The sequence below is a fragment of the Mandrillus leucophaeus genome, unplaced genomic scaffold (genome assembly GCF_000951045.1).
Source record: "Mandrillus leucophaeus isolate KB7577 unplaced genomic scaffold, Mleu.le_1.0 Scaffold1207, whole genome shotgun sequence".
NCBI lineage: Eukaryota > Metazoa > Chordata > Mammalia > Primates > Cercopithecidae > Mandrillus > Mandrillus leucophaeus.
The window spans coordinates 623,761-636,529 of record NW_012100399.1 but is presented as its reverse complement, the minus strand read 5'-3'; the positions used below and the strand labels follow the sequence as shown (position 1 = coordinate 636,529).

The window sequence follows — 12,769 nt, the reverse complement described above, 5'->3', positions numbered from 1 at the left end:
GCTGCATCAAGGGAATAGATGGGTCAGAAAACTTATTTCAGTTGACTACGTTCCTTTTTTCATACCTTTGGGAAAGGTTTGGTGTTGAAAGGATATGCAATTAAGCTATAGTCTAAAAGTAGCTTTTCCTAATTACATGAAACATGTCCAGATCATTGTTCATTTTAACCATTTACCCACCCACCTGCATACCCTTGAGAGTGTCAGAAAAGCTGAGTGCAGTTATTAAAAGTTACTAAAATATAAGAGATTGAAATGAAGATATTTTCCTTTGCTCTACAGGCTCAGCTTTTCTTCCTTTTCTGTTATTTATTGGAAGACTCTGAGTCCATACATTCTTGGACAGACTTATACTTGCCACACCCATCACTTCCTCCTTGCACACTCATGTAACCTCTCTGAATAGTCCTTGTATCTACTAGTAAGCAGTTATTTATTACCTATTAAATAAGTAAATACCATCTTAAAGACACTGTCAAATGGTAAATTCATTCAAATAAAACCAGCAATAAATCAAAGATGAGACAACTAAACCATTGCTTTGTGGTTTTCTACATTTCTAGGTCAAGTCAGCACTTAATGTGTTTTTGTTTTTTAATTTTTTGCTAGAAGCCATGTGTTTATGAGATAAGTGATTCACTCTGAACATGGGAGAAGGGAAAATAATTGACATCTGCATTCTCCCCAGAATCAGGTCAGAATTCTTGGCATCATCCTTAATAGCTCTTTCTCTAATAACTCACATCCTCTCATCAGCAAATCCTGGGGTCTTCCTTCAGAAGCCTGCCTTCTACAGCCAGCCATTTTCACTCTCTCTCCCATTTGGTGCTGGTCACCTAGCTCAGGCCACTAAAATCAGTGACTGGGATTATTGCAGTTGGACTCACTACTGGTCTCCTGTTTCCAGAGCCAGTTAATTCCTTATCCAGCAGCCAGAGTGACTGCTTAAAACAGAAGCAGCAGCTGCTCTAAACCCTCTACCAACTTCCCAAGTCACTTGGAATAAAGTCCAAAGTCCTGGCCATGATCCACAACGCCCTCGAAAATCTCACCCTCAGACACTTCTCCTACTTTCCCCGCCTGGTCATTTAGCTCTGCCACACTGGCTTTGCTTCTTCTGCTTCGTACCAAGCATTTTCCAGCCATTGGCCTTGGCTGTGTCCTCTACCTGGGACGTGCTTCTCTCAGATATCTGCGTGGTTAACTTCCGAACTTCTCTCAGCCCCACAGGTTCGCATTATTAGAGTCCTGCCCCGCCACCCTGTCTAACCAGCCCTCCTACTCACTGTCCCCACATCCCCATGCCCTGCTTTATTTTCCTCAACACACATTACTACTGACAAATTATGTGCTTCTTACGTTTCGTTTGTCTTACCTACTTCCATACTAAAATACAACTTCCATCAGGGTAAGAATGTTTGTTTCTTTAGCTTATCATTTTACCCTTGGTGACTAGGACAGTGCCTGACACATCGGAGGCAATCAGTAAGTGCTTGATGAGTGACCTGGAAAGAATGGCCACTTGGTCCCCCTCTCTGGATGACTTCTTCACCTGACACTTGCCCTCTTTTTCATTATTGCCCTGTATTGCCGCAGGGAAGTCAGGACCTGGGAGTACTGGATAGTTATGCCTTGGAGCAGTTGCAGGGGAGAACTGATGGTATTGAAGGGCTACTTTTCTAAATCTGAAAAATAAAAGCTTACAAAGTACAAAAATACTGAAAATACATCCTTTCCCTATCTGCTTCTCCCTTGACCTCTTATATAAAGTGCATTCAAAGCATAAATTAAAAATGATTAGGTCAAGGTAAAGAAAGTCCTCAGATATATAAATAAATTATAAATTACCAGAATTCTTAACTGCCAGGGGAACTGTATTGGGACTTGTAGAAAGAAAGATAGATACATGTGTTATCATATGAATACTTGCATAATAAAAACCATGTGTGGTAATTCCTTGAATGCTTGGGCATCCTTACCAATCAAGAATTGCTCTTCTTTGATTGGAGAGGAAGTGATAGGGAAGAATGCTTAAAAAAAAAATGTCGAAATTGGGTTTATTCAACAGGCTAACAGAGAGCATCTCTTCCAGGGCTGGGTCAATTCAGACAAATGCATCTACTGCCTTTTATTGCCTGAGTTAAAATGTTAGGAGAATACAGACTCAACCAAAATCCTACAATAACATAGACAGGTTAGATTCTGCTCATTATTCTCTACTCTAATAGGTTTTAGAAGGATTGCCATCAACAAAGATTAGTGATTAAGTGTGAATTACCTTTTTCCATGGGCATTGAAGTTAATCAAAGCCTTTGTATAATATTTTCAAGTTGGCCAGCATCCGCTGCCACCTTTGATGCTAAGATTTGAAGAAGACATTAACATCAGATGTTAGAATCAGAGCATTTTGAAGCCAAGAGGGATCCTCACACCTCATTTTACAAAGAAATATGCGAGACTCAGGTTGGAAAGGTCAAATTCAAAAGGTTTTTTCTCCAAATGTCCATGAGAAGGAACCTTAACGATGTGTCCTGGCTTTGGGGAGTGACATGAGCCCTGGATCTGGAAGAGGATGACATAGGTTTGGAGTGCTACCTTGATCACTCATTAATGGTGTGGCATTGGGGAAGCTCTTTGCTGGACAGAACCCCTGTTTCCTAATTTATAAAATCAGGCTAACAAAGATAGTAAGAACCAAGTAAAAATACACTCATTAAAAAAAAATGAAAATATAGTCTCTGCCTAATCCACATCAGCGTACGATCCTGGACAGTTTGTATGTGTTCTCTTTTAGTTGGCCAAGTCAGTGGAATCAGCCTTATTTCACAGATGAGGTGACAGAGGCTGAGGGGATGGAAAAGCTGTGAAGGTCAAACAGCCAGCAGATGATGTTGCAGTCAGGGCTCAGGTCCGTGGAACAGCAAAAACCTTTCCCTCATTCCCGGACACTAGTGCAGCACATGGCAGATGCTCCAGAAATAGGAGGAAATATACAAAATAATAATAATAATAATAATAAGCTATCAATGTAAATCTCCCCAGAAAGCTTTGTAAAACTCTTAAAAGCAATGTGGGCCAAATAAACCATTCCCAAAAGCCTGTGTAAGCCATAAAGAAATAAGCAAAGTTACTGATATTTGAAGGTTGAGACTTAATTCAGAAAATGTGTTGAACCCATCTAAACTTAATCTGCTAAACATTCATTCATTATCTAACACAACAGTTTAAAAAAAAATCAAGCTTGCATTTTTATGAGATGTGTGTATACAGTAGGGGTTCTTTTATAGTTCATATGGATAGGATATTTATCCCTGTTTTATGGTGTTTAAAATTATTACAAAAGAGGTGTATGATTTTTATATACTGTGTTTGGCTTTGATGTTTACATTCGGCTATACCTGTAAAGATGCCAAATTCTTCATCAAAGCTGTAGTGCTCTCTCCCACATTGCTACATTGTTTTTGTGGGATGAATATAATCTACTTCATAATAATCCACTTTAAAATATGTCTCCATTATGAGGGAGAGGAACATTTCATAGCTGTCCTTCCACTCCGTAGTGGGTCATGCCAGGTGGGGTGGAGAAGTGGGGAGTGGCGATTGTCTTGAGCTGATTTATGGTTGTTTTTAATTATTATTATTATTATTATAGATAGGGTCTCACTGTGTTGCCCAGGCTGATCTTGAATTCCTGGACCCTGGGCTCAAGGGATCCTTCTGCCTCAGCCTCCCAAGTAGCTTACAGGGCTGTGCCACTGCACCCTGATTTTGTTTTATATGATCCCATGGTTTCAAAGCTAGCTCCACTGTTTTCATTGAGAGACAGCTAGTGAAGAAAAGGAGAAGAATGTAGCATTTTTTGATACCTTGATCACTCATTAATGGTGTGGCATTGGGGAAGCTCTTTGCTGGACAGAACCCCTGTGTCCTAATTTATAAAATCAGGCTAACAAAGATAGTAAGAACCAAGTAAAAATACACTCATTAAAAAAAAATGAAAATATAGTCTCTGCCTAATCCACATCAGCGTACGATCCTGGACAGTTTGTATGTGTTCTCTTTTAGTTGGCCAAGTCAGTGGAATCAGCCTTATTTCACAGATGAGGTGACAGAGGCTGAGGGGATGGAAAAGCTGTGAAGGTCAAACAGCCAGCAGATGATGTTGCAGTCAGGGCTCAGGTCCGTGGAACAGCAAAAACCTTTCCCTCATTCCCGGACACTAGTGCAGCACATGGCAGATGCTCCAGAAATAGGAGGAAATATACAAAATAATAATAATAATAATAAGCTATCAATGTAAATCTCCCCAGAAAGCTTTGTAAAACTCTTAAAAGCAATGTGGGCCAAATAAACCATTCCCAAAAGCCTGTGTAAGCCATAAAGAAATAAGCAAAGTTACTGATATTTGAAGGTTGAGACTTAATTCAGAAAATGTGTTGAAGACACATCGGAGGCAATCAGTAAGTGCTTGATGAGTGACCTGGAAAGAATGGCCACTTGGTCCCCCTCTCTGGATGACTTCTTCACCTGACACTTGCCCTCTTTTTCATTATTGCCCTGTATTGCCGCAGGGAAGTCAGGACCTGGGAGTACTGGATAGTTATGCCTTGGAGCAGTTGCAGGGGAGAACTGATGGTATTGAAGGGCTGCTTTTCTAAATCTGAAAAATAAAAGCTTACAAAGTACAAAAATACTGAAAATACATCCTTTCCCTATCTGCTTCTCCCTTGACCTCTTATATAAAGTGCGTTCAAAGCATAAATTAAAAATGATTAGGTCAAGGTAAAGAAAGTCCTCAGATATATAAATAAATTATAAATTACCAGAATTCTTAACTGCCAGGGGAACTGTATTGGGACTTGTAGAAAGAAAGATAGATACATGTGTTATCATATGAATACTTGCATAATAAAAACCATGTGTGGTAATTCCTTGAATGCTTGGGCATCCTTACCAATCAAGAATTGCTCTTCTTTGATTGGAGAGGAAGTGATAGGGAAGAATGCTTAAAAAAAAAATGTCGAAATTGGGTTTATTCAACAGGCTAACAGAGAGCATCTCTTCCAGGGCTGGGTCAATTCAGACAAATGCATCTACTGCCTTTTATTGCCTGAGTTAAAATGTTAGGAGAATACAGACTCAACCAAAATCCTACAATAACATAGACAGGTTAGATTCTGCTCATTATTCTCTACTCTAATAGGTTTTAGAAGGATTGCCATCAACAAAGATTAGTGATTAAGTGTGAATTACCTTTTTCCATGGGCATTGAAGTTAATCAAAGCCTTTGTATAATATTTTCAAGTTGGCCAGCATCCGCTGCCACCTTTGATGCTAAGATTTGAAGAAGACATTAACATCAGATGTTAGAATCAGAGCATTTTGAAGCCAAGAGGGATCCTCACACCTCATTTTACAAAGAAATATGCGAGACTCAGGTTGGAAAGGTCAAATTCAAAAGGTTTTTTCTCCAAATGTCCATGAGAAGGAACCTTAACGATGTGTCCTGGCTTTGGGGAGTGACATGAGCCCTGGATCTGGAAGAGGATGACATAGGTTTGGAGTGCTACCTTGATCACTCATTAATGGTGTGGCATTGGGGAAGCTCTTTGCTGGACAGAACCCCTGTTTCCTAATTTATAAAATCAGGCTAACAAAGATAGTAAGAACCAAGTAAAAATACACTCATTAAAAAAAAATGAAAATATAGTCTCTGCCTAATCCACATCAGCGTACGATCCTGGACAGTTTGTATGTGTTCTCTTTTAGTTGGCCAAGTCAGTGGAATCAGCCTTATTTCACAGATGAGGTGACAGAGGCTGAGGGGATGGAAAAGCTGTGAAGGTCAAACAGCCAGCAGATGATGTTGCAGTCAGGGCTCAGGTCCGTGGAACAGCAAAAACCTTTCCCTCATTCCCGGACACTAGTGCAGCACATGGCAGATGCTCCAGAAATAGGAGGAAATATACAAAATAATAATAATAATAATAATAAGCTATCAATGTAAATCTCCCCAGAAAGCTTTGTAAAACTCTTAAAAGCAATGTGGGCCAAATAAACCATTCCCAAAAGCCTGTGTAAGCCATAAAGAAATAAGCAAAGTTACTGATATTTGAAGGTTGAGACTTAATTCAGAAAATGTGTTGAACCCATCTAAACTTAATCTGCTAAACATTCATTCATTATCTAACACAACAGTTTAAAAAAAAATCAAGCTTGCATTTTTATGAGATGTGTGTATACAGTAGGGGTTCTTTTATAGTTCATATGGATAGGATATTTATCCCTGTTTTATGGTGTTTAAAATTATTACAAAAGAGGTGTATGATTTTTATATACTGTGTTTGGCTTTGATGTTTACATTCGGCTATACCTGTAAAGATGCCAAATTCTTCATCAAAGCTGTAGTGCTCTCTCCCACATTGCTACATTGTTTTTGTGGGATGAATATAATCTACTTCATAATAATCCACTTTAAAATATGTCTCCATTATGAGGGAGAGGAACATTTCATAGCTGTCCTTCCACTCCGTAGTGGTCATGCCAGGTGGGGTGGAGAAGTGGGGAGTGGCGATTGTCTTGAGCTGATTTATGGTTGTTTTGAATTATTATTATTATTATTATTATAGATAGGGTCTCACTGTGTTGCCCAGGCTGATCTTGAATTCCTGGACCCTGGGCTCAAGGGATCCTTCTGCCTCAGCCTCCCAAGTAGCTTACAGGGCTGTGCCACTGCACCCTGATTTTGTTTTATATGATCCCATGGTTTCAAAGCTAGCTCCACTGTTTTCATTGAGAGATAGCTAGTGAAGAAAAGGAGAAGAATGTAGCATTTTTTGATATAAAGTATCTCCAAGTGGTAGGATTTTTTAAAAAAAGACAACTGGATATGGTGGCTCACACCTGTAATCCCAGCACTTTGGGAGGCTGAGGTGGGAAGATCACTTGAGGCCAAGAGTTCAGACCCATCTGGGCAACACAGCATGACCGCATCCCTACAAAAAGTGAAAAAATTAGCCAGGCATGGTGGCACACACCTTTAGTGCCAGCAACTTGAGAGGCTGAGACAGGAGGATCACTTGAGCCCTGGAGGGCGAGGCTGTAGTGGGCTGATTGTGCCACTGCACTCCAGCCTGGGTGGCAGAGTGAGACCCTGTCTCAAGAAAAAAGACGACATCAAAGGAAATATCAGAGAGTTACATTATGGGATTAGGTTTCTAAGTCAGTGCTTGAAGTGAAAATTGCCCTTGAAAATCCCACAGGCACAGAAGGGCTCACGTTCTTAGGAGGCACATGGGAACTAAGACAAACCAAAGAGCAGCAAATCTGAGTCTCCTGCTTTGTATTGCAACTGGCATTTATGTTCATTGAGGAATCTGAAAGATACCTACATGATTTACATCTTTGTCTCTACCTTTCTTTGGCCCACACGGCTGTAATCCCATGAGTCATATGTGGGTGTGGTGTGTGTGACCGCATCCTCCCAGCCCTGCAGTCCTCCAGCTGGAGGCCTGGCTCACAGAAGTAGTTTTCAAACCATGTTCCTCAGCCGAGAGTCCTAGGAAGGTGAACAGCTGTGGATTTGTTACCCACTGCCCTCCCTTCCTCCCCACCTGTTTTCTCAAGCAAGGACTCAGTATTCTGGGTTCTTGATAAGATGGGTTTGAAAACCGTGCAGCTGCTCAAAACATTTTTTTTTCCTTTTTTTGCAAAGTTTGAAAACCAGTGAGGTAAACCAAAACTGCTGGGTCTTTCCTCTGACTATCAGTGTGGCTTGGGAAACGTTACTTAATCTTTCTGGTTTCAGTCTCTTTGTTTATAAAGTGCAGGCTTTGAGCTAGATACTCTCAATGTAAGACACCTCTGCTAGGAATCAGCTACATCAGAGAACTTTCTGGAAACAACCCTGAAAGCATTACTGTGGTTTCACCAGTACTGAATTAGAATAACAGCATGTACACCTCTCAACGTTCCCTGAGTGCAACTGAGATAATGAGGAAATAGAGGGAGGAGCCATTTTCTCTTCAGCCTCTTCATTACTGAATAAAATGAGTAATGACTCCTTGCCAAAAAGCAGTCTCTGCTCCAGGGAATTCTCTTTTCTGGAATGAGGTTACTTATTTGCTCAAGATAGTTTTTATCTTGACAAAAAAATAAATAAAATGTTCTTAACAGTTGACTAACGTTTCCTCAACAATTGTGTGTCCCCCCGCCCCTTTTTTTTTTAATAGAAACATTCTTTTTAAAAAAATTACCTTGCATCGGTCTTCTTGTAGGTGATTTGAAAAGAGGCTGGCCTTTATTACGCAGAGTTTTCAAGAGTTAAATTGGCTGAGCCTGAGGAAGAGCATTTGGGTTGCATGTTAGAATACTTGTTACTTGATATCTTAATTAAAACATCTGCAGCTACTTTCAGAACAGCTGACAGAGATGTTGACACATTGGTAGCCAATGTCAGATTATATGTTATGGATGAGCAATCCTCACATGTCCCTGTTTTTATTTTTATGTCTTTCAAAATGCGCCTCTATCCTCATCACTCACCACCTGGCCGCCCTCCCACAGAGGCTTCTGGAGGCTTCCATTCAAGGGCCTTCCCCTCACCCTTGACCAACCTGAGCAAGTGGGAGCTGACTGTATCAGGAGCGCCCTCTTGAGGACAGACTTGTTGAGGGAAACTAAAGTTTTTCCTTCAGCACTGCACACTGTGTTACATCTCAGTGCAGGGGAGAAAGAATGGAATTCATGAGACGCAAAAGTTCATTTTTTGTTTTTCTGTCCTTTGTTTCCATCAGGTCAGCCACCATCCGCCTATCTCTGCATGCCATGCTGAGTCTAGAAATTTTGTTTTCTGGCAAGGTAATGTGCTAATACATTTTACTTCCATCATATTGTGTAATATGTTATCTATTTACTTTATCCAAGAATTGCTATCAATTCTTACTGAGATCAAAAGTGGTCCCTGGGTTTGGGCCTGGTTGGAAGGATCTGCGTCACCTGTTCTTGCCGCTCATCTCTCACTTAGTTTATCTGAGCCTCCTCCATTTATTTCTGTAACTTTATCTTATTTAAATATCATTTGAAATGCCTCACATAGTTCAAGAGACACTAAATATTTACAGTCGTTTATCAGAGTGTAGACAGCAGAGGGGTTGTCTGCTTTTGCCAGACTTAAATTTTATTTCCGAAGTCGTGTTTTACATTGCTTACTTCTTTTCAGTTTTGAGATGATTGTTCCTAAAATTTTGTTCAGTTTATATTTTGAGTTGGGGGTGGGTGGGTAAATCTTCTGAAGAATAAATAAGGCTATAGCCATTTCCTAGATGGATTAATTTTGTTAACCTCTCAATTTATTTAAAAAAAAGTGTACTGTAGAAGGAAAATATAAGCATCCTAAGTTTTTAGACAGTAAGCACATATACATTTTAAAAATATTTTTCTCTGCTACCACTGATAGCACATGTTGCCTTTACACACACACACACACACACACACACACACACACACACACACGCAGTCTATTAAACTTTAAAAGTACGAAGCAGTACACTGTAACCCCCTTCCCCAGCCACTCAGTTTCTCTCCCTGGAGGCAATCAGTATTTCCAGCTTAAAGTGACAAGTACCATGGTGTTCTTTCTTCACCTTTGCTATTAAAGTTTAAAATTGAAACTGTTCTCTCACCAAAACCCTCTGGAAATATTCTTATAAGGTTCCTAGCCTCCTAATTGATAAATCTCACTCATGCTATAAGCACCTCTTCTTTGTTGTTTCAAACGTTGGATTTTTTTTTTTTTTTTTTTTTTTTTGAGATGGAATCTCAGTCTGTTGCCAGGCTGGACTGTAATGGCGCGATCTCGGCTCACTGCAACCTCTGTCTCCCATGTTCAATCATTCTCCTGCCTCAGCCTCCCAAGTAGCGGGGACTACAGGCATGAGCCACTATGCCCAGCTAATTTTTGTATTTTTAGTAGAGATGGGGCTTCACCATGTTGGCCAGGATGGTCTTGATCTCTTGACCTTGTGATCTGTCTGCCTTGGCCTCCCAAAGTGCTGAGATTATAGGCGTGAGCCACCTCGCCCGGCCAAAAGTTGGATTTTTTTTTTTTAAATGAGAGGGGTCTTCTCAAAGTAGTTCTGTGTGCTTCCTACATTACATCCTTCCCTTTCCTGAGCATCCTTCTCCTAGGCCATCCTTCCCTATCAGCCTTTTCCTGAGCAATCCACCTATTTCCATGGGCCTAGGATTCCCAGATCTTGGTTTGTAACCTAGCCTGACATTTCTCTGCCTTTTATGTAGGTTGTGTAAACCGTTTCCGTTTGTTGTGATTGTAGATGTAGCTGGGCTTAAATCTGCCCTCATGATGTTTCTTTTCTGTTTGTCACATCTGTTCTTTGTTCTCCTTTTCCTCTTTCTCTGCCTTTTGGATTGAATAATTTCTATCGTTCTCTTTCATCTCCCCTGTTAGCTTATTAGCTATACTTACCCGTTTTGTTTCTTGTTAAAGTTGTTACTTTAGGATTTATGTTATATATTTTTAATATCATCAAATAATATTATGCCAGTTTCACATATAGTGAGATTTACAGAAGTATACTTCCATTTTCCCCTCCCAACCTCTCTACCATTTTTGACGTACATCTTACTTCTGCATACCATAAATCATGTAGTACATTGTTACTACTTTTGCTTTAAACAGTTGGCTATCTTTTTTTTTTCTCTTGGTAACAATTTTATGAACATACAACTTGTATACCATATCATTCACCCGTGTAAAGTGTACAATTCAATGGTTTTTATTCACAGAATTATGAATTTTATAAACTGTGCAGTTATCAGCACAGTTAATTTTAGAACATTCTCATCACTCCAGAAAGAATCCTCTTTAGCAAATATTACCCTGCCCCTTTTCTCTCAACATTCCCCAGTCTGTAAATGTGCCTGTTTGGGGCATTTTATATAAATATGATTTTACAATATGAGGCCCACTGTGCTCGCTGGTCCCAGCCCCACCTCCACCTCTCTCACCTGGACCCCAGCCAGGGCTCCCCACTGTCCCCTCTGCTCCCACCCTGTAGTCTGTCTATCCTCAGTGCAGCAGCCAGATGGGATCCTCTTGCTGTTCTTTTTCTATTCCCTGGCTTCTCTGTTGGTACCATCATTCATGCAAGTTAGAGAAATCTGACATTGTTCATAAATTCTTTTTCGGTCTGTATCTAATTTGTCACCTAGTTGTGCCTATTTCTTCTTCTTTAGCATTTCTGGGCTCACTCGCTTCCCCATGTCTGTTGTCTTGGTTCCCTTCATCCCCATTTGTTATCCCCTGGGCAACTGCAGTAGCCTCTTAACTTGTCACCTTGCTTCTCCTCTCTCCTACTCCTGTTCCATTCTCCGTATGGCTTCCAATTGCCTTTGCAAGGTCCATGTCTAATCCCATCAGTGGCCTGATTGTTTCCACTCATTGCACAGAAACCATACTCTTAGCCAGGCTTGGAGAGCCCATTGTTTTTCGTTTTCAGTTTTTTTTTCTTTGTTTGTTTGTTTGTTTTTGAGACAGAATCTCACTCCGTCACCCAGGCTAGAGTACAATGGCACAGTCTTGGCTCACTGCAGCCTCCACCCTGGGTTCCTGCCTCAGCCTCCCTAGCAGCTGGGACTGTAGGCACCCACCACAATGCCCAACTAATTTTTGTATTTTTAGTAGAGAAGGGGTTTCGCCATGTTGGCCTTGCTGGTCTCGAACTCCTGACCTCAAGTGATCCACCCACCTCTGCCTCCCAAAGTGCTGGGATTACAGGCATGAGCCACTGCACCTGGTTTTGTTCTCAACCTTTCTACTCTTCTCTAGATAAGACAGTCTGAGACCTGTAGAATAGAACCATACTACGTGACTATGTTTTCCTATACTTCTGTCCCCTTGGACAAGCTATTTAGCCTTAAATTGCTTTTTGTCTGCCCAGTGAACTCCTGCTTTTTCCTCAAAGCCCCATTTAGATGGCCCTTTCTGACAAGCCTCTTCTGATGCTTTCTCCAAGCATGTTCGTCACTCCTTCTTCTCAGGTTTCATTTTACCTTATAATACATTTAGTTATAACCTGGGCCTCTCTGTGTGCTAACTACTTGTTTTCACTTCTGTCTGCCTGTCATGCTGTTAACGCATTCATGGAAAGGACGTTATCTTATCATTTCAGTTTCCCTGAGTCTGCGCCAGGGGCCCATGGGGTTGGTACTTATATGTTATGAAAAGTTATCCTATATAATAATTGACTTGGTTGTGAAGAGGTTGTACTATATAGGGATTGATCATTTATCTAGCCTAGGAACTATTTCATCTACCTAACTCTCCTGCTAAAAACGTAATATTTGGTATTTCATTTCAGATGTGAGATGGAAAAACAAATTCTGGGGCAAATCCATGGAAATAGTTCCAATTGGCACAACCCATGTGACTCTGCCAGCGTAAGTTCTTCTTCTGTGGTTAAGGAACTTTATGGAATTTAGGGCCGAGATTTTGCTTTGGGAACCGGATGCCCACCCCCCCGCCAGTTGCATTGAGTGTGTGTTTTTTCTTGTAATCTGTCTGACAGAAGGTTTAAGTGTTCCTCCTTTTGGCAAGCTCACTTTTAAAAAATGTTTCTCTCTCAAATGGAAATGCCTCCTGGAGACCAAAGTTCCCCGAATAGATGCTTATTAAAAACTCATTTCCACTTCCTAACAAGATTAAGAATGGTGGTTTTGGCTGGGCGTGGTGGCTCACATCTGTAATCCC

At 40.6% G+C, this 12,769-nt stretch overlaps 1 protein-coding gene across 1 annotated transcript in view; it reads left to right on the top strand.

Annotated features, from left to right (window-relative positions):
• The window catches only part of OSBPL3 (oxysterol binding protein-like 3), a 191,911-nt gene that overhangs the window by 158,900 nt on the left and 20,242 nt on the right, over window positions 1–12,769 (top strand). Inside the window, exons 17-18 of the mRNA XM_011970628.1 lie at window positions 8,796–8,859; window positions 12,381–12,459. Of these exons, the coding sequence (XP_011826018.1) occupies window positions 8,796–8,859; window positions 12,381–12,459 (143 nt within the window). The remainder of the gene's footprint in view (window positions 1–8,795; window positions 8,860–12,380; window positions 12,460–12,769) is intronic.